Source organism: Apus apus, chromosome 15 (assembly GCF_020740795.1).
Source record: "Apus apus isolate bApuApu2 chromosome 15, bApuApu2.pri.cur, whole genome shotgun sequence".
In the NCBI taxonomy this organism is placed as follows: Eukaryota; Metazoa; Chordata; class Aves; order Apodiformes; family Apodidae; genus Apus; species Apus apus.
Window position 1 is genome coordinate 14,874,866 of NC_067296.1, and position 23,200 is coordinate 14,898,065.

Genomic DNA, 23,200 nt, shown 5'->3' on the forward strand with positions numbered 1-23,200 from the left:
CATAGGGCGGGGCGGGGGGCGCACAGCCCGGCAGAGCGCACCGCGGCAGCAGCAGCAGCCCCTGCTCCGGGACCGGGACGTGCCCTGGGAGAGCCCCGGAGGTGAGAGCCCCGGAGGTGAGAGCCGAGCCGAGCCGAGCCGAGTAGAGCCTAGCCGAGCCGAGCCCGGCCATCACCGGAGCCCCGAGGGCTGCAGGACCGGGCGGGGGGCGCCCGGGTGCATGTCTCGGTACCGGTGCGGGATAGCCCGGTCGGTCCAGTCCTACCCCTGGTTCGGCCCCTCTTGGTGCGGCGGCCCCTGCGTGCCCGAGGGAGATGATACCCGGGGGTGGCAGGAGACGATGCTGAGGTGTCCTGGGGATTCCTTATCCCACCTGTTCCCCGTGGCTGGGGACAGCCAGGCAGGCTGTGGGACACGGCTCTCCAGGGTGGGACGCACCAGGACCGGCTGCCCCAGCTGGTGTTCCCTGCGCCACAGGAGCCAGCAGGAAAGCCACGGCCAGCCGGTCACTGCGTGTGGTGATGGGCCGGGATGCCGTGGGGCTGCTTGGACCCTCCGGGGGGATTGTGCTTTGTGGAGCCGAATGCTCCAGCCTAGTGCAGGACGGGCTGATCACTCACCTGTGTGATGCCGAAACGGGCCATGGCTCTGTGGGTTTGCCAGCATGGATTTGGCTCTGGGCTTTGCTAGTGGACGGTCCCCGGGGTGTCCCTGGTGAGGGGGACACACTGTCTGGGGCCGCCACTGCCGCTCATGCTCAGCCCCTGGGAGCGGGGCTGGCCGAGGCAGCGCGCTGGGAAGGATGAGGAGTGACCATGGGATGGGAGGTGACAGCGAAGTCCCTCGAGGGCAGCAGGAGCTGGGCAGTGCCGCGGGTGCCCTGCTGCTCCCCCAGCGAGGCCGGTGTTGCCGTGCATGTCGCTCAGCCCAGAGCTTCCTCCTCTGCTATCACCGGCAGCACCTTCTCCTTTCTCTGTGCCGAGGTTTCCACGGACAAGGGAAGTGCCCCTGCGGCGGTTTTCCCCCTGCTTGCTACTTCTTGCAGCACATTTTGCTTCTGCTGTTTCTTGGGGAGTTGGAGAAAACTGAGCATTTGCATTTGCCCCGGGCCAGGGCTGTTGGAGGCAGCTCCACCCTAGTAGAGAGTGGTAGAAAGCGGTGACCCACGGCCACACCGAGGGACTGGGGGGACACGGGCTCTGCTGGGGGAGCAGAGCCCTCTCTGCAGTGCACGGGTGAGCACCACGGCCCCCTGCCATGCACCAGCACCGTGCCGGGTGGGAACAGGGCTGGAACGGGGCTTTCACCTTGTTGCAACGTCTTCACTTCCCCTCCCTTGGCTGCAGGATGGGTTGTGTGAAGTCGAAGGAAGATGGTGTTCAAGAGAAGATAAAAATCGACCCTGACCCCCACCCTTTCCTCCAGAAGTGCCATTATGTGAGGGACCCCACAGCCACCAGCAGGAGGGTGAGCAGCAGCCACCGGCCAAGCCATCGTGGGGGTCTCGCCCCTCTCCTCTCCAGAACTGCCAGCAGGGCTGGCTGTGGGTGCTGGCAGTGCTTGTGCCCAAGGGCAGGGGGCTTGCCCAGTCTGTGCTGGGGCAAAGCACAGAGCAAACCTGATGAGAATCAAGGAATTACGGAAAAAAAGGAGAGAAAAGTGAAAGTGTTGGGTGGGGCAGAGGTGCTGGTGCTGGGCAGTCAGATCCCCGCCTGCTGCTGCTGCAGGGGACTGGGGCCATGGTGGGGCTGAGGGCCCAAGGGGGTGCCAGTCTCTGCCATCCATGTTGTCACTCTTTGGTTTCTGTCCTGTTTTCCAGAGTGATAATGTCCCTGATGTGGCCATGTCCCCACCCGAGGATGGTAGGTACACGATGGGCTGCAAGCAGGTGCACAGGGTGGGAGTTTGTGGGGGGAACGTGGCTGGGTCCTCCATGCCTGGGTCTGACGCTGCTGACCCCAGAGGGACAGGAGCTCTGGGCTTCCATGAAGGGCAGTGGTGGCAATGGCAAGATAGAAATGGAGGTGCTGGGGGCCCTGCCTGGTGTCCTGGCTGCCCAAGCCAGGGGTGGCCAGGTGCCCTGTCCCAGCACAGTGGGGTGCCCAGGGAGGTCCCTTTCTGCAGGCTTGGAGGACACTGTGGTGCTGGCACTCTACGACTACGAGGCAATGCACACCGGGGACCTGAGCTTCCAGAAAGGGGAGCAGCTGAAGGTGCTGGAGGAGTAAGTGCTGCTGGTGTCCCTGCACCCCGGGCTCTCCTGAAGGCTTGTCTGGCCCTGTTGGGGTTTTTTTCTGGAATTTTCCCCTGGAGGAGCCAGCAGTGCCCAGGGTGAAGTGCTGACCTGGCACCGTGTTGCAGGCTGGGGGAGTGGTGGCGAGCGCGGTCGCTGCTGACGGGGCACGAAGGCTTCATCCCCAGCAACTACGTCGCCCAACTTGACTCGCTGGAGGCTGAGGAGTGAGTCTGTTCCTCGATGGCACATCCCAGGCCCGCACCATGGCTGTCCCCATGTCCTGTCCCCAGCCCTGCCCCACGCCAGCCCTGCCCGTTGGTTCATGTTTCTGCTGCAGGTGGTTTTTCAAGGGCATCAGCCGCAAGGATGCGGAGCGGCAGCTCCTTGGCCCTGGGAACATGGTCGGGTCCTTCATGATACGGGAGAGTGAGACAACAAAAGGTCTGGGGGGTGCCTGTGGTGGTGGGGGGGCTGCAGTGGTGGCTCTGCCAGGCGATGGGCACAGTGGGGACATGCCCCCCACGGGGGGCTGGCAGCTCACCCCTCCCCAAACAGGCTGCTACTCGCTGTCGGTGCGGGACGGGGACAGCGGCACCGTGAAGCATTACAAGATCCGGATGCTGGACAGTGGCGGCTTCTACATCTCCCCCCGCAGCAGCTTTGAGACGCTGCAGGAGCTGGTCCAGCACTACAGGGGTGAGCCTGGGGCCACCTCAGCTGTGGGGGCGGGTGTCCCTGAGTGGCCAGGACTCCCTCTCCACGGTGTCCTGTGTGGTGCAGTAATGCCCAGCAGGGCAGGGCAGTGCTGGCAGGGCTGGGCTGCCATGTCCTGTGTTCAACATCTCCCCGGTGTTGTCAGAGGACCCAGGACGTGTCCCTCAGCCACCCAGGCTGCCATGGGCTCTCCTTTAAAGCACGAAGTGTCCAGTGAGACAGGTCAGCTGATGGTTCTTGGTACTCCCTGGCAGGGCAGAGCGACGGGCTGTGCCAGAAGCTCACCTATCCCTGCTACACACCCAAACCCCAGAAGCCCTGGGAGAAAGATGCCTGGGAGATTCCTCGGGAGTCATTGAGGCTGGAGAGGAAGCTGGGAGCTGGGCAGTTCGGAGAAGTGTGGATGGGTGAGAGAAAAGGGGAGGCAGCTGGGAGGAAGATGAAGGGGATGGTGGAGGAGGAAGGGTGAGGGGTGGAAGAGGAGGTGGAAGAAGTAGGGATGGAACAACCTGCAGGAGAGGAGCAAGGTGTAGTGGCCCTGCCTCAATGTAGGGACTGCCCAGGGCTGAGCATGTTCTCCAGCTCTTGTGCAGAGGCTCCATCTGAAGAACCAGGTGTTTTAGCCCCAAAATCCATTGCTCCCGGTGCCTGGGTGCTGGGCAGCCTGGAACACTCTGCTGTGCTGCCCTGCAGCTACCTACAATGAGCACACCACGGTGGCAGTGAAGACCATGAAGCCAGGCAGCATGTCTGTGGGTGCCTTCCTGCAGGAGGCCAACCTGATGAAGACACTGCAGCATGACAAGCTGGTGAAGCTGTACGCTGTGGTCACCAAGGAGGAGCCCATCTACATCATCACTGAGTTCATGGAGAAAGGTGACATCTGAGTCCCTGCATGGTCACCACGGGCCAGGCCAGGCAGTGGGAGCTGGGTGCTGCAGGGATGGTGCAGGATCAGTCCCTCCTGTATCCCTGGCATTGGCCGTGGGCTCTTCACTGGCTGCTGGGGTACTGGGATTGGGGATGGTTCATGCCACTCTGCATCCCAGGGTGCTGGGCAGGGGGATGCAGTGACAGCCCCAGAGGGGGAGGGGTGGAGAGGGGGGCAGATGAGGGGGGCTCACTCCTCCACCCAACCTCTGGGAGCAGGGTGGGGTTCAAGTGTGTGTCCTCACAGAGTCCCTGCATCCTCCTTGGCTCCCCTGGCCCCTGTGCCACCCACAGGACCCGTGTCACCCTGAGGGTGGGCACAGGCTCCGGCTGAGGCACCAGCTCTGCCCCCTTCCCTGTCCACAGGCAGCTTGCTGGATTTTCTGAAGAGTGAGGAGGGGAACAAGCAGCCGCTCCCGAAACTGATTGACTTCTGTGCCCAGGTGAGGAGGGAGCAGAGCTGAGAAGACCCTGAGGAGGCTGAACAGGAACATGGAGGAGCCTGAGAGTTTACCTGGGACAAATATTGGGAGGGTGGGAAAGCAGGAAAGGAGCCAGGGCTGTGCTCCTGGGCAGGACCCACCTGTGGCTGTGGCAGCTCTTTCCATTCCTGGGAGCGGGGGCATTGGGGGGGGGGGGCTGTGTTATTTCTAACAGCCTCTTTGCATGTTTCTCTTTCCCCTTTTGGCAGATTGCAGAAGGGATGGCTTTTATCGAGAAGAGGAACTACATCCACAGAGACCTGAGGGCTGCCAACATCCTGCTGTCGGCGCTGTTGGTGTGCAAGATCGCAGACTTCGGGCTGGCCAGGGTCATTGAGGATGATGAGTACACGGCCCGGGAAGGTGTGGGAGCTGCTGGGGGGGTCTGGCTGCTTTCCGAGGTGGTGAAGGGTTGTGAGGGTCCCTTAGAGCCACTTACCAACATGTAACTTCGGTGGCCACAGCCTCAGGAGGACGTGCTGTGTGAGGAGGGAAGTTCCTCTCATTTGCATGGCTTCACATCTTCCTCTTCTATTTGTTTTTCTCCTCTTCCCCATATTTCACCACTAGTTTCTCAGCATTTGGGTTTCATGTTTCTCATGTTTTTTTGTCGGATCTCTTTGTCCAGGTGCCAAGTTTCCCATCAAATGGACTGCACCAGAAGCCATCTACTATGGATCTTTCACTATAAAATCAGATGTCTGGTCCTTTGGGATCCTCCTGACTGAGATCGTTACCTATGGGCGCATCCCATACCCAGGTGAGGCACCTCCTTCGCTCTGGGTTGTAAAGACATGTTGCCCTCCTGGGCCCTACCCATGGGATCTGTTTCTCCATCAAGTTACATCACTGAAAACAAGAGGGAATGGTGAGAAATCTGAATTTCACACAGGGAGCAGAGCTCCACAGTCTCAAGATGGCAGCTTTATGGAGAGGAGCCCAGAGCAGGCAGTTTGATTCCCTCGTTTAGGCACATCTACTGTTCAGACAAGAGCTCTTCTAGGATGGATAATAAGGAGGGTTTTCTCCCTGGGAGTCCTCAGTGGACACCAGGTGTTCTCATGGACCTGAAATCTTTGCTGAAGTGACATGGGACTCCTCTTCCCAGTCTCCACAAAGCAAAGCTGGGACATCTCTGGAGAGCCCAGAAACAGGTCCAGGTAGTGATGACTTTGGGGTGCCCACCTCCTGGGGGAGGGCAGCTGCTCTATGTATTGCCTCAGGGCTGATCCTGCAGGAGGTCCTGAGCTCCTGCAGCTTCCTGGGAGACCAGCAGCAGCCAGGATCTCTAAAAGACCTGCTTTCCCTGTTTGTAATAGAGAAGATCATGTTTCTAATGTAACAGGACAACTGGCCCTCCCCAGGCTGCACTGCCTGGTCCTGGCAGAGGAGGAATTGCACCCCCAGAGGTGCAGCTGGCAGCTGTGCCAGACACTTTTGGGAAGGCTCGAACTATTCCTAAATCATCATCAGTAGAAGCTGTCCTGCATTTTATACTGATTGCTTCTTTGCTTCCTGGTTTTTCCCTGGGAAATTATTTCTGTATGATAGAAGTGTAAGTTGCCACAAACGAACCCTGGAGGTGGAGCAGGACAGATTCTGCCATCACACTAACTCACCTTCACAGGTGATACTGGAAGGAAAGGCTCATTAAAGACTCAGCAGATGAAAAAGTGCGGCCTTTATTTTGTGGAAATCGATACAAAACAATTATAATTCCCATCTGATCTGCTCAACTGGAGCACAGCTAGCTCAGCCTCCTGGTTGTTTGCATGTTTCCTTGACCAGGGGTGGGAATTCCCTCTTCCCAGCCCCTCTGACCAGTCTTTTTCTGCCTGGTGACGTTGCCCAAAGCGTGGGTAGTTTTGCGGTCGGGTGTGGGGCTTTTTTTACCTTTTGTAAAGGAATTGGTGATGCACCCTCCCCCCGTCCTGCCCTGTCCCCCCAGGGATGTCGAGCGCCGAGGTGGTCAGGGCGCTGGAGCACGGGTACCGGATGCCGCGCCCCGAGGGCTGCCCCGAGGAGCTGTACCAGCTGCTGACCCGCTGCTGGCACAGCCGGCGGGAGGACCGGCCCACCTTCGAGTACGTGCAGAGCTTCCTGGAGGATTTCTTCACGGCAGCAGAGAGCCAGTATCAGCAGCAGCCGTGACCCAGGAGCTCGGTGCAGACAGTGGGTACCTGGAGCTTTTCACTCACACCCGTGGGGCCAGCGCTGGCTGGACGCTGGTTGCCCACGTTGGCATCACGAGGAGGGACGCGGCCAGGCCTCTTTCAGCGACAAAAGAAAACAACCCCAACAATCCAGATTATTTTTTTACACCCTTCTGAGCCCCGCGCTGCTCTGCAGGGCAGGGGTTTCGCCGCCGCGGCCGCGGTGCGGTGCTGTGCGGTGCTGTGCGGTGCGGTGCGGTGCTCCCCGTCCCTGCGGCTCGGGGAGTTCCCAGGGGCTTCGCATCCAGACACGCTGCTCTGCAGCCCCTCGGCTGGTCCTGGCGGTGGGATGTGGGTGTCACAGGGCACGTCTCCCTCCTCGCCCGCCGGGGGGGCGGTGGGTCGGTGCGGTGCCAGGCGGTGCGGACGGGTCTCCTGCCCCCGGGGAGGGTCTCCTGCCCCCGGGAGGGTCTCCTGCCCCCGGGAGGGTCTCCGCCAGGGCCTCCTGCCCGGCCCAGCCGCGCTGTCCGTGCGGGGACCGCGCTGCTCCCTCGCGGGCTGGTTCAGCGCCTGCGGGGAGGTCCCGGGAGCCCCGGAGCCCGCTCTTCCTTGCGCGCTCATTTGATGTTTGTTTTCAGTTTTAAGCAACGGGTTACGTGGGAGAAACGAGGATTCATTGTGGGTTGTTTTTTTTTTTCTTTATTTATGTGGGGATTTGGGGCTTGCTTGTTCGGGGTTACTTTTCAGACGAGCCGGCTCCCGGCAGCGCTGCGGGGCTTGTTCCGTTCTCCCCGTACCAGGAGGTATCCCCTGGTTTCTATCTTTTCTCTCGGCTTCTTTTGCAACCAATAAAGCGTTTACGAGCCACGCGCGGTTCGGCCTTTCCTGACCGCGGGGCAGGGGGGGCGGGAGGCGGGCGGGACGCGCCCCGGGCCCCCCGGAGCGGGTCACCGAGCCGTTCCAGGCCGCGCTGCCCGCACCAAACGTGGCGCCCGCGGCGTCGCTCCCGCCCTCCGCGCCAAGGCCGCTGCCCTCAGCAAAGATGGCGGCGCGGGCCGCCCCTTCCCTGACCGGCCCCACGAGGCCGAGCACCCGCTGAGGCGGGCGGCGGCGGCCCCCGGCTGGCCCCGCAGAGCCGCCGGGCTGGGCTCGCCCCCGCCCGCAGCCCCGAGCCCGGCCGGGCCGCCCCGCCGCGGTCGCCATGGCGACGGACCCGCAGCCAACCGGGAGCCGCTTCCGCTGCCGTCAGCCCCGACACGTGGATCCAAGATGGCGGCGGCGACGGTGAGTGCGGCGGCCCCGGGCGGCCCGAGCCCCGGGCGAGCCCCCGCTGCGGCCTCGCGCCTCGCCCGCCTCCTGCGGGGGCTCGGGCCGCCCCGGCTGGGGGGGGCTCCGGGCCGGGCCTGCAGCGTCGGGCCCCGGCGCCCCCTCGGCCGCCAAACCGGCTCCGTAGCCGGGATTCAGGGTGTTACGCGGGCAGGCGGGACGCCGGGCCCGGGGGGCACCGAGGAGCACCGAGGAGCACCGGGCACCCGCGCCTTCCTCTGCGCGGGGGGGTCGGCGGCCTCAGCCCGGGCAGCGGGGCGGCTGCGCCCGGTGGCACCGGGCAGCGGGGCGCGCCGGGGGCGGCAGCTGCGGGACCCCCCTGCCTCGGGGCTGCTCGTGTCGGTCCCTGCGGAGCCGAACGTGCTCCTGGCGGGGTCGTGCCCGGGGAGCGGGGTGTCGGTGCCGCTTCACGGAGGAGGACAAGAGCGGCCGGGGCGTTCAGTCCGCCTGAGGCTGGGAGTGGCGAGGTGATTTCCCACCTCTTTCCCAGGGTAGATCCTCGGTGGGAACGGGTGGATGGAGGGAGGGATGGAGGGATGGATGGATGGATGGATGGGTGGATGGGTGGATGGGTGATGTGGGACACAAAGGTCGCTGCTGGCCGGGCGGGGGATGAGGTGCCTCACGGCGTGGAAGGGCTGGTGCAGCCTGGGCAGGGGGTCAGAGCAGCAGGGGGTTGTGTCTGTTGGGCTTCAAGCACCCCAATACTCTGCAGGGCTTTCTCCCTGGTGGGAGGAGGGGGTGTCTGAGCCAGAGACGGTCCTACTGGGAATTTCTTTGCAGCCTCTGGTGAGGAGCAGAGCAGGCTGCCAGCAGCTCTCCCGGTGGCAAAGCAGCTCTGAAATCGGTGTGAATGCAACTCTTGTCTGCTCTCCAAGGCCTCCAGTGCCTCCTCCGAGGGTCAGCTGGGCAGGACACTATAAGGATGAGCTTGTCAAGACCTTGGGAGCCTGGAGAAAGGGCTGAGGGTCAGGCTGGCACCTGACACGGGGTGAGGAGCAGGTGCCCTCGGTGCTGTGCTGTGCCTGAGGGGAGAGTAGATGTTAGGCACAGGAGAGAGCTTCTGATTGCTCTGTTACATGTGGATGATCATTTATTCCCACAAATGAGCAGGTTGTGCCTTTCTCCCCTCTCTGTCACCCTATTTAAAAGCGTTGGTGGATGGACCAGGGTATCAGAGCTGGACAAACAGCTCTGCAGAGGTTGGGCTTTCTCTGGTTTTCTTTGGAGGTGTTTGTGAAAGTTAAAAGCTCTTGGTTATGGCACTTGGATGTCCCTCTTGTCCTTCTCCATGGAACAGAAATGGGAACATGTCCATCATCTCATTATTATGATCCCCATCTTTGTCCCTTCTTTTTCCTCCCTGTGAGCAAATACCCTGTTGCGTTTCTAAGTTCAGATGTGGATTATGAAACCAGTGAGACCTGAACTAGCCCTGACACAGTCCAAGCCCTGTTGAAACACTTGAAATTGCTGGTGCTAGAAGGTTTCCTCAGGTTGTCAGTCTGTAGAAAACGCTTGCAGGTAACCTGGGCAGGGATGTCCTGGACATGAACGGCCCAGCCATGGGCCCTCTGGGTCCTTTTGCAGTGTATTGGCACAGGGAAAAGCTGCTTTTTGGTTTCTCTTTCCCTTTCCCCTAAATAGGCTGGAGTTCAGGCTCTGCCAGTGGTCACTTCAGGGCCCATGAGCCGTTGGGGAGCACCTGGTGTGTGTGGAAATGGTTAAATGCAGGTTGTGGGGGCTCCTCGGGGGCTTGGTCAGGCTGGGACTGAGCAGAACCCTTCCTCTGCCTTGGCAGCCTGTTTGTGAACCTGGGGTGGATGGGCAGAGAATGGCAATGTTGCTTCAGTCTTCCTAAATGAGAGAAATCAAACTGTGGCCTGGGGTTGTTGGCAATTGCCAAGTCTGGGGATAATGACCCAGCAGTGCCTCCTTGGGAGGGTTTGTGTGCAGGCTGCTGTTCTGCTGGGGGACAAGAAATACTGCTGGAGTGGCTGCAAGCGAGGTCAGAGTTGGTTTCTTCTTACAGCTGAGGGCTTTGTTCTAAAGGAAGAGATTTGAAAAGCCTTTTAAGAGACATCCCAGACTCTCAAACAGTTTCTGTCCCCTCTGGAGGAGCTGGGTGAGGTTGGGGAGAGCAGAGGCTGAGGCTGCTCCAAGGTGGCTGGAGGGGCTGATGGTGCCTCTGCAGTTACTGCTCTCATTCAGGTCAGGTTCTCCCAAAGAAGGGTCTCTGGCACGTGTGCATGGACTGAAATGCCAAGGCTGAGTCAATCCTCAGTATTTTTGGCTACATGCAGCTGGGTTTTTTTTGACTGGGAGCTGTGCTACTTGTTGCCTCATGGTGCAATTTCCTGGCACCCCAGATGCACGCCTGTCACCTGAGGGGTTTTTTCAGTGCATGTTTTGAAGTGTGAGTAGTTGGTGAAGGCCATCAAGGCAGCATCTCCTGTCTGCTGGAGGTCTGTGCCTCACCAGGGCTCCATGGCTGAGCTGCAGCAGAGCTCTGTCCTGCAAGTTGTGACCCTGCATAGGAGAGAACTTCACTTGCAGGCTTCCCCCAGGTGAGGCCATCCCCTGGCTGTCACTGCTCAGCTCCTGCCTTCATTTGTAGAGGATGGAGTACATCTGATACAAAAGCAAAGATCCTGAGAAGGAAGGGCCCTGGTTTCAGCCTGCACATGCTCTGCTGGGTGTTTCCTCCACTTTTCACTTCCCAGGCTCCCCCACCTGTTGGGTGGCAGTGTTCCCATTTCTTCCTACCAAATGCTTGTTCCTGGCAAGGCTTCCCACAGCCCCCCTTGTCCTGTTGCCTGGCGCTGCCTGAGTCATCATCATCTCTATGCAAAGAGCCTGATTTCTGCCAAAGGTGTCATCCACAATTCCATCTTTTACATGCTGTCCCATCTCCTGGGCACCTGCTGGGCTCTGTCTTTGTCACCCTGCAGGCTCTTCAGGGCAGGGGTCACTCCAGGGTGGTTTGGGTTTGTGTTAGGTAATTTCAAGCTCTGTCTTGGCACTTCAGTGACAAGCAAAGTGGGATAATTGCTGCAGGTCACTGGCTGCTGTGGAGGACAGTGTGGGACAAGGGGGCTGCTTCCTCCCAGGACTTCCCTGCCCAGGAGACCTTCTTCTTGGTCAGAGAGTCACAGAGCTCTTTGACAAGATTGGAGAAGGCAAAGTACAGTGAAGCACAGAAAACGAGTCCCAGATTGATTCAAGGCAGCTCAGTATTGAAGTCCAGGAGTTTTAAGAAGAGGGCTGCCCAGTTGCTCTCCAGAGGAGGCTTTTTCCCTGCTCCAGCCGCCTTGAGCCATGCTTGGAGTAGAACTGAAATGCACAGGGTAGATCTCCTTTTTGAGCAAAAAGGATGTATCTGATAGTTTAGCATTAGCACATTTTTTAAGAGAGACACAGAGTGCAAAGTGACTTGGCCAGAGTCAAAACAAAGTCAGGACCAGCTTTTCTCCCTTTATTTTGTGTTCAGCCACTGGACTCTGCAGCCTCTCCAGGCCTTGGGATGGAGCTTTCAGGGGTGTTGCCCACCTCTAGTGTCTTTCTCACTTTCCTGCTGTATTTTAATGTTTCCTCTCCTGGTTGCAGGGAAGGCTCAGGTGTGCACAGCTGCTGCTGCTGCTGCTGCACGGGGCAGACTCCTTCTATGTGCCTGGGGTGGCTCCCATCAACTTCCACCGCAATGATCCTGTGGAAATAAAGGTAGGATAACTTAGATGGAGCCCTTAGTCTGCTTGGCTTTTCTGATGTTTTGGGTTGTTTTTTTTTTCCTTTATATCATGGCAGCTCAGCAGGACTAGAAAGGGAAATTTGGGAATCCTGTTACTACAGGTTTGGGGGCAGATGTTTTCTCTTTTTCATAAGGTTTGTGTGGGGTGTTGGGGATAAGCAGCCCTCAAGTGGTTACTGGGGTCATCCTACCCTGCAGCTGCCAACACCTCTTGCTCTGATACCTCTTGCCAAGTTCCCTCAGCAGTTGCACCACAGCCCCCACCATGTTGCTGTGTCTGGGAGAGGAGCCTCCTTTCACCGTAGCTGTGAAGGGAATTGCAGCCAAGATTTTTCTCCAGCATCACAGTCCCTCTCAGAGTGCTCATAGAGGGTGGGCCCATGGGTGAGGGGTAGAATAAAGGAGTGGCTTGAATCAGACCTCTCATGTGTTCCATGTCACTCAGTCTGCACATGTTGTATCTCCAAGCCCAATGGAATCCATGATACACCCTTTCCCAGTGCCAGCCTTTGTCCTTGAGCACTGCAGATCTCCCAAGGCCTGGAGAGCTGCTCCTGTGACTGATGGAGCTGCTCAGTGCAGGAGGGAGCCAGGCTTTGTTTCCAGGCATCAGCAATTCATAGCCCATTTCATTTATTTTTCTAGAGCTGTGTCCTCTGTCTCAGCAGAATCCAGCACCCCTGGGGACCCTGAGGTTGGCTGCTCCCATGTGGAGCACAACACAGTTTGCTCTCTGGCCACAGCCTGCCAGATTTAGGCTATTTTTAAGCAAATGAGACTTGCCTGTGGCTCGAGTAAGCTTCCCAGGAGAAGGGGGTATAGGGATGGGTGTTCTCAGTGGGATTTCATGAGCCAAATGCTTCCTCAAGTGATAAGACAAGTCAGCATGTTTGCCAGCTCTTCCAATAAATGAGCTTGGCTGCCTTACAAAACACTCCTGGGTTTTGGAGCAACTCTGGCCATGGCTGTCGTGGCATGTCTCTGCACTTCCCTGGTGCCCTCTGAGTTGTGAGGTCTCAGAAACGGGGTTTTGTCACCACCCGTTGTCCTCCCAATCTGATGGCTGTGGCTTTCCTCACAGAGATGAAAGTTGCTCAACTCTTTGTATCACCAGAGCCAGACCTCTGGGCCCAGCTGACATGAATTTTTGGGGTTTTTTTTTTAGGAAATATCTGCAGTCTGGTATGAAATGTGACTCTTGAATCTATTTTGAGCTCTTTGTTATTTCCTAGTACTTCACTGACTCATAAATTTGGGAAGCCAAGCCCCCCCTTCTTTCTTCAGGTGTTTCTCTCTTTGTGAATGAATTGCCACTAAATCCTAGCGCAGAGAGTGTGCAACAGGAGAGAAGGCTGGAGCTGTCCCAGGAACATCCATCTCCTTTTGTACAGCTTCCAGAAGTCAGCTCTATGGGAGTGTCACAAGGGAGGCTTCAGCTTCTGGCTGATGATGAGAGGGTGGGGAACTAGGTGAGTTCTTCCCTGGGGATAATCCTGGTGTTGTTCCCCCAGGCTGTGAAGCTCACCAGCTCGCGCACCCAGCTGCCCTACGAGTACTACTCCCTGCCCTTCTGCCAGCCCACCAAGATCACCTACAAGGCTGAGAATCTGGGTAGGTACCTGCTGAGCAGCAAGTGCTGCCCCTGCTGAGCTGCAGGAGAAAAATCAACTGCAACTGTCATCTCTAATAAGCTGTTGGTGGAGGGCTGCCTGCCTCTGATTTATGAGCTGGCTGCTAGTAAGGGGGGTGCCCATATGTGGGAAAGGGGAGACCCCTTTCCTGAAGGAGGCCGTGTACGCTGCTTCAGAAGTAGAGCTTGATACTTGCAACTAAACAGCTGAACTGTCCTTTGATCTTCCCCTTGCCTCTGGTCACAAGAGACTTGCTGTTGTCACTCCAGCTGGGCAGTGGCAGGATCCATGGCCAGGAGCCCAGCAGCCTTTCACCCTGCCCATATTTTCCTCTTCTCCAGGCGAGGTTCTGCGGGGAGACCGAATTGTCAACACGCCTTTCCAGGTTTCCATGAACGTGGAGAAGAAATGTGAAGTTCTGTGCAACTTGCCCAACAAGGCAGTCACCCTGACCGTGGAGCAGAGCAAGCTGATCGCCGAGCGGATCAGGGAAGATTACTATGTCCACCTGTGAGTCACCCCAGCCTGGGCTGCTGCCACGGGGGGCTCCGTCCTGTGGGTAAATCTGATCTGAAATCTGTGTTTTCAGCATTGCTGACAACCTGCCTGTGGCAACACGGCTGGAGTTTTATTCCAATCGTGAGGAAGAGGAGAAGAAGAAGGAGAAGGATGTGCAGTTTGAGCATGGATACAGGCTTGGCTTCATGGATGGTAACAAGGTAGAGAGCCCAGATGCTGTCTGAGGGGTGCCTGGAGGAGCTCTGGGGCTTGAGGAGCCCAGCAGAGGGTGTCAGGAGTGGGAATGCAGCCAAAAGGTTTCATAAAGAAACGGAAGAGAAAGGTTTCTCATTGGAAGAAGGGGATGGCTGCTGGGCTACTCATACCACAGCTGGGAGTCCTGGCTTTGACTCGGTGCCTGATGTGGAACAAAGTCATGCAGTGGTAGGAAGAGCAGGCAGGAAGCTTGGGGGTGCAGCTGCTGAGGTCTTTCCAGCCTGGGTTTGGTGATTCTGCTGCCACTGGATGCAGGGCTGAAGTGTGAGATGTTGTAACAATATTTTCCAGGTCAGAAATAGACTGAAACATTGTCCCTGGTGCCTGGAGGGGTTGAGGTGTTACCTTTTCAACATCTCTGCTCTCTCCTCTTGTTCTTTTAGCCCTGAAAGGTGTTAGCCTGACCTTGCTCTGTAGCACAATCCATCTGGGAACAGTTGGAGTCTTTTGTTTTCTGCACTGAAGCTGGTTTCTGTAGTTGCTGCTTTGAAGCTTTGCCTGTTCCTCCCTTGGAGTGCTAACATTTTATTGAATGTCCTTCTGTTGTAGTTCTACCTGCACAACCACCTCTCCTTCATCCTGTACTACCACAGAGAGGATGTGGAAGAGAACCAGGAGCCCACCTACAGGGTTGTGCGCTTCGAAGTGATCCCCCAAAGTATTAAACTAGAAGGTGAGAGACTCCTGGGGGGAAGCAAGGGAGAAGAATCTCTTGTAGAGCCAAGAGCTGAACAGCACTGGTGGATCAGGGTGCCAGCTGTTGCTTCCACTTTGGTCTCAGGACACAGAAATCAGGGAGTCTGAATTACAAAACCAGTAAATCTCTATGTTATGAAGGATGTACCAAAAATAGAGATCCTTGAAATGCAATCCATGGAAAAGTAAATTAGTACATAAAGACTGGAGGGAGAGGTTTGCTTTGTGTCATCTGGCATGACCTACGTGTGGCATCAGCTCTTGTGGCCCCAGATTGGGACGCTCTGGGCTAGTCCAGAGACCCACAGAATGTTGGAAACTGTTCTGGGGGATTGGAAGCTAAAAATAATGGTTAGGGGGAAACTCTCCTACCTCAGTGAGCCCACCCTGAAACAGGAGTCTGGAAGGGAATTTGCTCCTTGTCTGTATCATCCTGTGCAAATCTCCCCTGGCAGCCAGGCTCTGTTGGAGTTTTGTTTCTCAGTGTATTGTGTGGAACAGAGGATTTGTCCATGATTTAGATAGATCCTTGGCTCCAGAGCCTCTGGCTTTTCTCCTTCCAGGTAAGGGAAGCCCTGTTTACAGCTTTCCTTACACTTTGTTAGCTCCACTTGTGATCAGAAGGTGAGGCAAGAGTAGGTGCTGGCCCTGCTGTGTGGAGGCATCACAGCCCCGGAGTGCTGGTGGCTGGGGTGACCTGTGGGCCTGGTGCTGCTGAGCCAGCTTGTGCCCTCTTTTCCCTTGCTGAGCCAGCTCGTGCCCTCTTTTCCCTTACAGACTTGAAGGCTGATGAGAAAAGCATGTGCACCCTGCCTGAAGCTACAGCCTCTGCCCCCCAGGAGATTGACCCTTCCAAAGAGAACCAGCTGCTCTTCACCTACTCTGTCCACTGGGAGGTGAGGGGTCACAGGGAGCTGGCTGGCAGCTCCTGCCTGGCAGTCCTGCAGCTCCATGTGTCTGTCGCAGAGCTCTTGTGGATGTTGGGAGTGTGCTGGTGTGAGAAGGACTTCCCTGTTCTTTCAGGAAAGTGACATCAAGTGGGCTTCCCGCTGGGACACCTACCTGACCATGAGCGACGTGCAGATCCACTGGTTTTCCATCATTAACTCGGTGGTGGTGGTCTTCTTCCTCTCAGGTGAGTGAGGGGTGGGGTGAAGAAGCCTTCACCTCTCACCTGTGGGGAACTGTCTAAGCCTCAGCTGCTTGAGAAGGATGTGGCCATGTCCAGACCCCATCAGGAGGGGCAGGAAACCAACACGAGCACATCAGACCTCCTGTGTCCCGTGGGGCCAGGCAGTTACCCAGTCACCCCCCTCTGCCCTGCCTGGGGCAGCAGGGGGAGCAGAACGCGGTTAATGCACACCTTGCGTGTCCTTAGTAAAGGAAAAAAGAAACACAAGAAAGCCCCCGTGCCCTGTTCCTGCTGGGATGCTGCCTTCCCTGCTCCCTGGGGCTTTGTTTTCTGCCTGCTGGTGGCTCCTCTCCCAGCCTGAGCCGAGTGTTGGTGGCAGATCCGGAGCCAGGCGGGGCGGGAGCAGCAGGGCCAGGCAGGAGCCCCTGGGCCTGGCTCAGGTTGTGTTTGTTCCCAGGGATTCTCAGCATGATCATCATCCGGACCCTCCGGAAGGACATTGCCAACTACAACAAGGAAGATGACATAGTGAGTGTGTGTTCCGGGGCTGGGACCAGAGCGGGAGGGGAGCACAGATGAGGAGGGGTCTGCTCTGAGGACTCGGGTGTCTTGTCTCTTTCCTTGCCCTGTTTTGCTTTGAGCCCTGAGGACACAGGGGCAGTCCTGTCACCACACCTTGGGCTGTGTGTGGTGGCAGATGGTTGGCTCAGGTGTCTGCACACCTGAGTAGTGGCTGCTGGCAGCTCCAGAAATGTGTGTCCTGGCACTGGCAGTTCAGCTCCGAACTGATTTGAGCCCAAGAGGAAAGAAGTTTAAGGAGAGTGATAAAATTCTGTAGAAGAACAGGATACAGGGATGTTAACCTTCTAGGTTGGCTGTGGTGGGATGGTCATTTCCACTGTTAGACCCTGCCTAAGTACCTGCTTTTCCTGTTGTTGCTACAGGAAGATACTATGGAGGAATCTGGTTGGAAACTGGTGCATGGAGATGTCTTCAGGCCTCCACAGTATCCTATGATCCTCAGCTCTCTCCTGGGTTCAGGAATTCAGCTCTTCTGTATGATCCTGATTGTCATCTGTAAGTGTCACGTGTGGCTTGGGGTGGCTGTAAGGACAAGAGGAACAGGCTCCAGGGTGTTTTGAGCTTTAGCCATTGCTCACCTCACAGGATTTATCAGGGTGATGGGCCTGTGCCCAGCACTCCCAGACAGCATTTCCCAGCATCTTTTGGTATTTGTCTTGTCTGTAATGGGGACATGAGCCCTGGGTGACAGTGGCCTGAGAGACAACCCATGTGAGCCTTGTCTTCTGAGCTGCCTCTGCTCAAACCTCCAGGGAAACTGGGGCTGAAGCATGGTCTGTAGCTTGAGATCCAAGCTGTGGCTTCTCTGTGCTGGAGGCTGTGGCTGTGTCATGCTTTGAGGGGGTGAGGTGTGTGTAGGGGGGCTGTAGGGGGCCGTGGGCTGCAGGGGGGCTGTGCCCTGTTCCCCAGGTGCTGCTGTCCCCACTGCAGCAGAGCTGCTGCTCTTTCTCCTTGTTTCCCTCTGCAGTTGTTGCCATGCTGGGGATGCTGTCCCCGTCCAGCCGGGGTGCCTTGATGACAACTGCCTGCTTCCTCTTCATGTTCATGGGGTAGGTGTCTGCAGGGCTGCCCCCAGCAGTGCTCTCTGCCCCACCTCCCTGACAACCAGAGCTCATTGTCTTTGTCTTGGCTTGTTCCTTTTCAGGGTTTTTGGTGGATTCTTTGCTGGCCGCTTGTACCGGACTTTGAAAGGACACCGGTGGAAAAAGGGAGCCTTTTGTGTGAGTGCTGGGGGGTCCTGGGGTGGTTATGGAGGTTTGCTGGTGGCAGGACCTTTGGATAAGCTCCACGTGTGTCTGTGGGTAGCTGGACACAGCCTGGTGTCCCGCAGGGTGGGAGGGGACGGGGTGAGCACCAGAGCACGTGAAACGAGGATTCTCTGAGACCCTCCCCAGCCCACCTGCTGGGTGCTGGTGCTGCAGCACAAGGGATGATGCTTCCTCCACGTGGGCCTGGTCCCAGCCCTGGACTCAGCACAGAGAAACCTCTGGGTGGTGACGTGTGTTCCCCCTGTGCTCACTCCTGCAGACAGCCACCCTCTACCCCGGCGTTGTCTTTGGCATCTGCTTCGTCCTGAACTGCTTCATCTGGGGGAAGCACTCCTCTGGAGCGGTAGGTACCACCTTCCCCAGGGCCTGCTGGGTGGGAGGAGGGTGATGGGGCTCTCAGGGGCTCACCTCATTTCACAGGAGCTTTCTAAAATTGGGTGTCAGTGCAGTGGGTGACGGGGGAGTTGGTCTGGCCAGTGACTTCATTCTCCAGGACTGGCAGCCTTGCTGGCAGCCTCACCTTTGTGACTCTTGCTGTGGTTCCAGGTGCCTTTCCCTACCATGGTGGCCTTGCTCTGCATGTGGTTTGGGATCTCCTTGCCCCTGGTCTACCTGGGTTACTACTTCGGGTTTCGCAAGCAGCCGTATGACAATCCCGTGCGGACCAATCAGATTCCCAGGCAGATCCCGGAGCAGAGGTGGTACATGAATAAATTTGTTGGGTGAGTGATGAGTGTCTAGGGAATATGTTGAGTTCAGCCCCCTCCCCTCAGTCCCTTGGGTGGCCCAACATCACCTTCTGCTGGTCTCTGGACGTGGGTGGCAGATGTTCCCGTGAGTAGCGTGATGTGGAGGTGGGACGTGCTCCTCCATGGGAGCAGCCGAGTCCCTCACTGTGTGAAATGCATTCCAGTAATCTGGAGCTGTGGAGCTCTTGTCAGCATGGGTACAGGGGCTGTTTGATGGCCAGACAGTTACATTGTCCTGCTCATGATATTTGTTTCTCTCTGCAGGATCCTCATGGCTGGCATTCTGCCTTTTGGAGCCATGTTCATCGAGCTGTTCTTCATTTTCAGTGTAAGAATTAACCTGCTTCACTCCTGAACTGGGTTCCTCTTGTGCCAAAGCTTTTGAAAGGGAGGGGCTGCCACTGGAGCAGTCTCCTGCTCCTGTTCTCGCCAGCAGCTTCCCAGCTTCCCTCCGGGCCATTTGGTATCATTTCCAGAGGGAGCAGGGCTCTGGGGCTCTTCAGGCTGTCCTCTTACTGCAGGCACCTGGAGATGCCTATTGGACACTCCTTGGTGGTTTGGAGGATGGTGGCACAGATAAAACCTTGCTCTAACGTTGTGTCAAGGAGGGGTCCTGGTCTTACTGAGCCATTCTGCCTCCCAGTGTTTCACCTTTTCATGGACAGAGAGGAATTTGCTGTTCCGTTGCTAGGGAGGAGGGAGGTGGAGAGGAATGAATGAGCTACCTCAGAGCTCTCTTCAGGCATCCTTTTGCAGCCTGGTTCCTCTGAAGTAACATGAGATGCACCAGAGCTGTGGCTCCATCGCCCTGAGCCTGCAGCGCCCTGGTTTCCCCTGGGGTTTCCTGGCAGAAGTTGGTCTCACCTTCACTGATTGATTGAGCAGTGTGGAAACCAGTTCCTGTTGTGTCTTCCAGGCAATCTGGGAGAACCAGTTCTATTACCTCTTTGGCTTCCTCTTCCTGGTGTTTATCATCCTGGTGGTGTCTTGCTCCCAGATCAGCATTGTCATGGTGTACTTCCAGCTCTGTGCTGAGGTGAGGTCTCCACTGTGGTGGTTCCAGGAGCTCGGGGTACCTGCTCACTCCTGGTACAGCAGAGGTCCCTGCTGGTGCTCAGCAGAGCTCTGGTGGGACCCAGCCTCAGAGGGTGATTGTTCTTCACACCTCCTGACTTCAAGGAGAATTGAAGCTACCTCCTGACCCGCTTGGCTGTGAGCTCTGGTTTCATGCCGCACATCCTGCTGGCAGCAGGGTGTTTGGAGCTGACATCTCTTCCCAAAGAAACTTCCATTCCATCCATGTGCAGAATGGAATGCAGGCTGGAGCTGAGCTGTGCTCAGCAGCAGCAGGTGCTGACCTGGCTGTGCCTCACGCTCAGCTTTTCATTCTCTTTGTTTGGAAACACTTCTGTGACAACAGAGCTCCCTAGTCTTGAACTGTGCTGGGTGTTCTCCCTGTCCCAGAAAGGTCACAGCTCCCCTGAAAGAGTGACACAGCACGGGGAAGCCTGTGGGATAATGCTGAGGCTTCTTCCCCTCCCAGGATTACCGCTGGTGGTGGAGGACCTTCCTGGTGTCTGGAGGATCTGCCTTCTATGTGCTGATCTACGCCATCTTCTACTTTGTGAACAAGGTATGGAACACAGTATGGTTATTCCTCTTGTAGGGAAGCACCATCTTTCTAGGGGAGAGGGTTGGACTTGAGAGAGGAAGTGGTGGGACTACCTAGTCCTGGTTTGTCATCTGGACATGTTCCTGTATGACCTGCCCTATGGGATCCTGCTCTGGCAGGGCGGTTGGACTCGATGGTCTTTTGAGGTCCCTTCCAACCCTGAACATTCTGTGATTCTGTGAAGTGACAAAATGGGACAAAACTGATGGGATTGGGGGGTTTCATCCCTCTCAGAGGGCACCGGCTGCTTTGGGGAGCCAACTCTTGTGGCTTCTGTACTTGATTTTTGCTTGTTTTTTCCTTCTCTTCTAGCTGGACATTGTTGAGTTCATTCCATCCTTACTGTACTTTGGCTACACTGCCCTCATGGTCCTGTCCTTCTGGCTCCTCACGGGCACCATCGGCTTCTACGCAGCCTACATGTTTGTGCGGAAGATCTACGCTGCAGTGAAGATAGACTGAAGCTGCAGAGACCCAGCAGAAAGCAGACACCTCTGAGTGCGTGTCCCTGGGGAGCTGAGGGGACATCTTCTCGACTCCTTTAAGGAAGCAAAAATCCAGTGGAAGAGTGACAAGAGAAATAAATAACTCCTCATTCTGGAATGTAACTTTGGCACAGTGTACATGGATTCTGGGCTACTTCTGGGGGGAAAAGGGGTCTGTAGATACCTTACATTTTAACTTTATTATCCTGTTCCGTATTTGAGGGAGTTTTTTAGCAGAGAAATATCCTTCTGTGTAAGCAAAACCCCTTTTTGCTAATTCATCCTTTTTTTTTTTTTTTGTGTTGATGACAAAATGGATTTGAGACAGCAGTGGAAACACTTAAGAAAACGTTTTCTTCCAGCCCGTGGGGTGCTCTAGGATTCAGGGAGACTCTTCAGACAAATCTCAGCCTGGTTTTCTTTCCTACCTTCGTGTCTGCACAGAAGAGGGATCTTGACTCTGGCAGAAGGGACGGATCCCGAGGCCGGTGCTGCCCTGACGTCCTGGCTTCAGCTCGTTTACAATTTGATGGAGGTGCCAATTGGAGCCTGGAAGTGCAATTTCATCCTGGGAGAGCTGGAGAACATCGGCATCTCTTCTGCCTCCCTTCGGCCAAGGACAGCACGGGCTGCTCTGGTGCCCCCGCTGGAGGGGCTGGGGGAGGCTGGGAATCCCTGCCCCGCGGAAGGTGCCGCGTCTGCTGGAGGCGCCGTGATGGGGCAGGAGTGGCTGGGAGGACGAGCAGGGGCTGCACGGGTTTGCCCTGCCCAGAGCTCTGTGTGAGGCAACGGGACAGGCTTCCTGCCGGGAATGCCAGCGGGATGGTACGGAGGGGCAGGCTGTGCTGCCCTGCTCAGTGCCCAGCCATCCGGGGCTGGGGACAGGGACAGGGACCTCTCTTGCTGCTCTCCTCTCCTCCTCTCAGATTTTCTACCTCCAGGGCACAGAAAAGCGTCCCCCCCTCACTTGTGTTTTGTTCTTCCCCAGGGAATGGTCCGAGCCCCCCGGGGTAGCTGGTGTGAGCTCTCCTGCACCAGGCTCCTCGTTCCCCATGGTCTGGTTGCCTGAGTCAGCCCATGGGAAGCTCTTCTTAAAAGAGGTTAAAGGGTTTTATTTTGGTCACTTCAATGTTGTTTACTAGTGAAAAGGTTCCATGTTACAGTGAAGGCTCCATCTGGCCCCAGAGCAGCTGGTTTCCATTGGGGCTGCAGGAGAGATGTTTTTTTGGTGAAATTTATGGAAAATTTGCTTTTGCCTCTTGCTGTAGTAACTGTGGGGTCTCCAAGTGACCAGCTGCCACTGTCCAAAGCCCTCCCAGTCACCAGCACTGATGGGCACCTTGAGGGGTTTGGGGCTTGGTTTTACCCCAGTTGCTGTAAGAGTTTCCACCAGGCCCAGACAAGGACGAGTGTCTCTTCCCACTGGCCTCGCTCCCTGCTGGAGCTGCCTTCCCGGGACTCCTTGGTCTCAGGTATTTCCAGCCTTGTCTGACAGCTCTTGGGCTGCCCAGCATGCCAAAGTCTAATCAGCCAGGAATCAAGGATGGAAAAAAGGAGCAGGGGATGTGAGCCAACTGTGCTGTGGAGTCCTGTGTCAGTTCTGATTTAAGATCCCTCTGAGATTTTGGTTGATTTTTCTCTTGCCCCTGCCCCAGTGGAGAGGCTCAGCCAGCAGTGACTTCTCTCCCTCCCCCGAAGTGTTTTCTCTGTATCCTTTGTAATTTTTAATTAATGTATGTATTCTTTGTGTCCTAATGTAAATAAATCTGCCATTGTCCTGTTGTCCTGGGTTCTCCTAAGCCACCTCTTGGAATTTTCTTTTTGTTACACTTGGCCTGTTCAATACTCACATGGTCTTTGTTGAGTGGCTTCAGTCAGGAGCAGAGCTTGGAATACAGTGTGGTTTTTGTTGTTGTGTCTTTCTCACCTGGCAGAGCAGTAAGTCCCCCCAGTGTGGGGTGTCCTCTGTGCTGCTGTGTGGTGTAATCCAGAGGCTGCTGGTCCAGGTGTTTGGATCTGTTCCTCACTGCTGCTCCCTTGTGCTGCACGGGCAGATCCTTAAAGCAACTGGGGTGTGAAAGAGGGGGTTTGGCTTGGGTGGTGCTGATGGGAGCAGCAGGATTGGGGGCAAAACCTCTGTGCTTTAGGGCAAGAGGTGGGAGTACAGTGGAGAAGGGAGCTGGAGGCCTGGCGGGGCTGTGGAAGCCTTGTTGCCTTCCAGCTCTGCATCTTTCCCAGAGCCGTGTGGTTTTGCTGGGGTTGTGAGTGGTAGGAAAGCAGCAAGTGTCCCTTGCTGCTCCTGGCTGGGGGAGGGCAGGGAATTCCCTTTCCTTGTGGCATTTTGCCCTGCAGAGCAGAGCGTTGTGCAGCCGTGGCTGGTGATGGGTGATGGGGATGTTGGTGTTCGGGGCTGCCGAGACCAGGGCAGGCAAAAACCTCCATGGAACCTCAGAAATGATGGGAATGTTCCCTTCTGCCTGCAAGAAGAGCAAAGGGAGGCTTCAGCTCCACCAGCAGGACAGCCTGGGCTGAGCCCTGGTTGTGTTCCCAGCCCCTGCTCTGGGGACTCTGCACTACTGAGGCCGTGTCCTTTTGTGGGTCTAATTCTTGGCTTGAAATAAC

At 56.7% G+C, this 23,200-nt stretch overlaps 2 protein-coding genes across 2 annotated transcripts; both read left to right on the forward strand.

Moving 5' to 3' along the window:
• The first annotated feature begins 90 nt into the window (after positions 1-90).
• On the forward strand, positions 91-6,673 carry HCK (HCK proto-oncogene, Src family tyrosine kinase). Its single transcript, XM_051632888.1, has 13 exons — positions 91-101; positions 1,347-1,467; positions 1,820-1,862; positions 2,125-2,224; positions 2,362-2,460; positions 2,574-2,677; positions 2,792-2,932; positions 3,205-3,357; positions 3,644-3,826; positions 4,247-4,323; positions 4,572-4,725; positions 4,991-5,122; positions 6,311-6,673. Exons 2-13 carry the CDS (start codon positions 1,348-1,350, stop codon positions 6,511-6,513), a joined length of 1,509 nt encoding a protein of 502 aa, XP_051488848.1. The 5' UTR covers positions 91-101; position 1,347; the 3' UTR covers positions 6,514-6,673.
• Positions 6,674-7,730: 1,057 nt separating this feature from the next.
• TM9SF4 (transmembrane 9 superfamily member 4) lies at positions 7,731-22,360 on the forward strand. Its single transcript, XM_051633156.1, has 18 exons — positions 7,731-7,799; positions 11,448-11,561; positions 13,101-13,200; positions 13,562-13,730; positions 13,810-13,939; positions 14,544-14,667; positions 15,468-15,586; positions 15,714-15,825; positions 16,280-16,350; positions 16,767-16,899; positions 17,372-17,453; positions 17,549-17,624; positions 17,932-18,015; positions 18,219-18,394; positions 18,686-18,749; positions 19,338-19,457; positions 19,965-20,054; positions 20,406-22,360. The coding sequence occupies exons 1-18, from the start codon at positions 7,785-7,787 to the stop codon at positions 20,553-20,555; spliced, it is 1,929 nt and encodes a 642-aa protein (XP_051489116.1). The 5' UTR covers positions 7,731-7,784; the 3' UTR covers positions 20,556-22,360.
• The last annotated feature ends 840 nt before the right edge of the window (positions 22,361-23,200 follow it).

Excerpts from the sequence above, each read along its gene's own strand:
- HCK (XM_051632888.1), top strand. The coding sequence starts at position 1,348 with ATGGGTTGTGTGAAGTCGAAGGAAGATGGTGTTCAAGAGAAGATAAAA. Across the intron at positions 4,324-4,571 it reads TGATTGACTTCTGTGCCCAG|ATTGCAGAAGGGATGGCTTT; the intron begins GTGAGGAGGGAG and ends CCCTTTTGGCAG. Across the intron at positions 4,726-4,990 it reads TGAGTACACGGCCCGGGAAG|GTGCCAAGTTTCCCATCAAA; the intron begins GTGTGGGAGCTG and ends CTCTTTGTCCAG.
- TM9SF4 (XM_051633156.1), top strand. Across the intron at positions 14,668-15,467 it reads CCAAAGTATTAAACTAGAAG|ACTTGAAGGCTGATGAGAAA; the intron begins GTGAGAGACTCC and ends TTTCCCTTACAG. Across the intron at positions 19,458-19,964 it reads ACTTCCAGCTCTGTGCTGAG|GATTACCGCTGGTGGTGGAG; the intron begins GTGAGGTCTCCA and ends TTCCCCTCCCAG.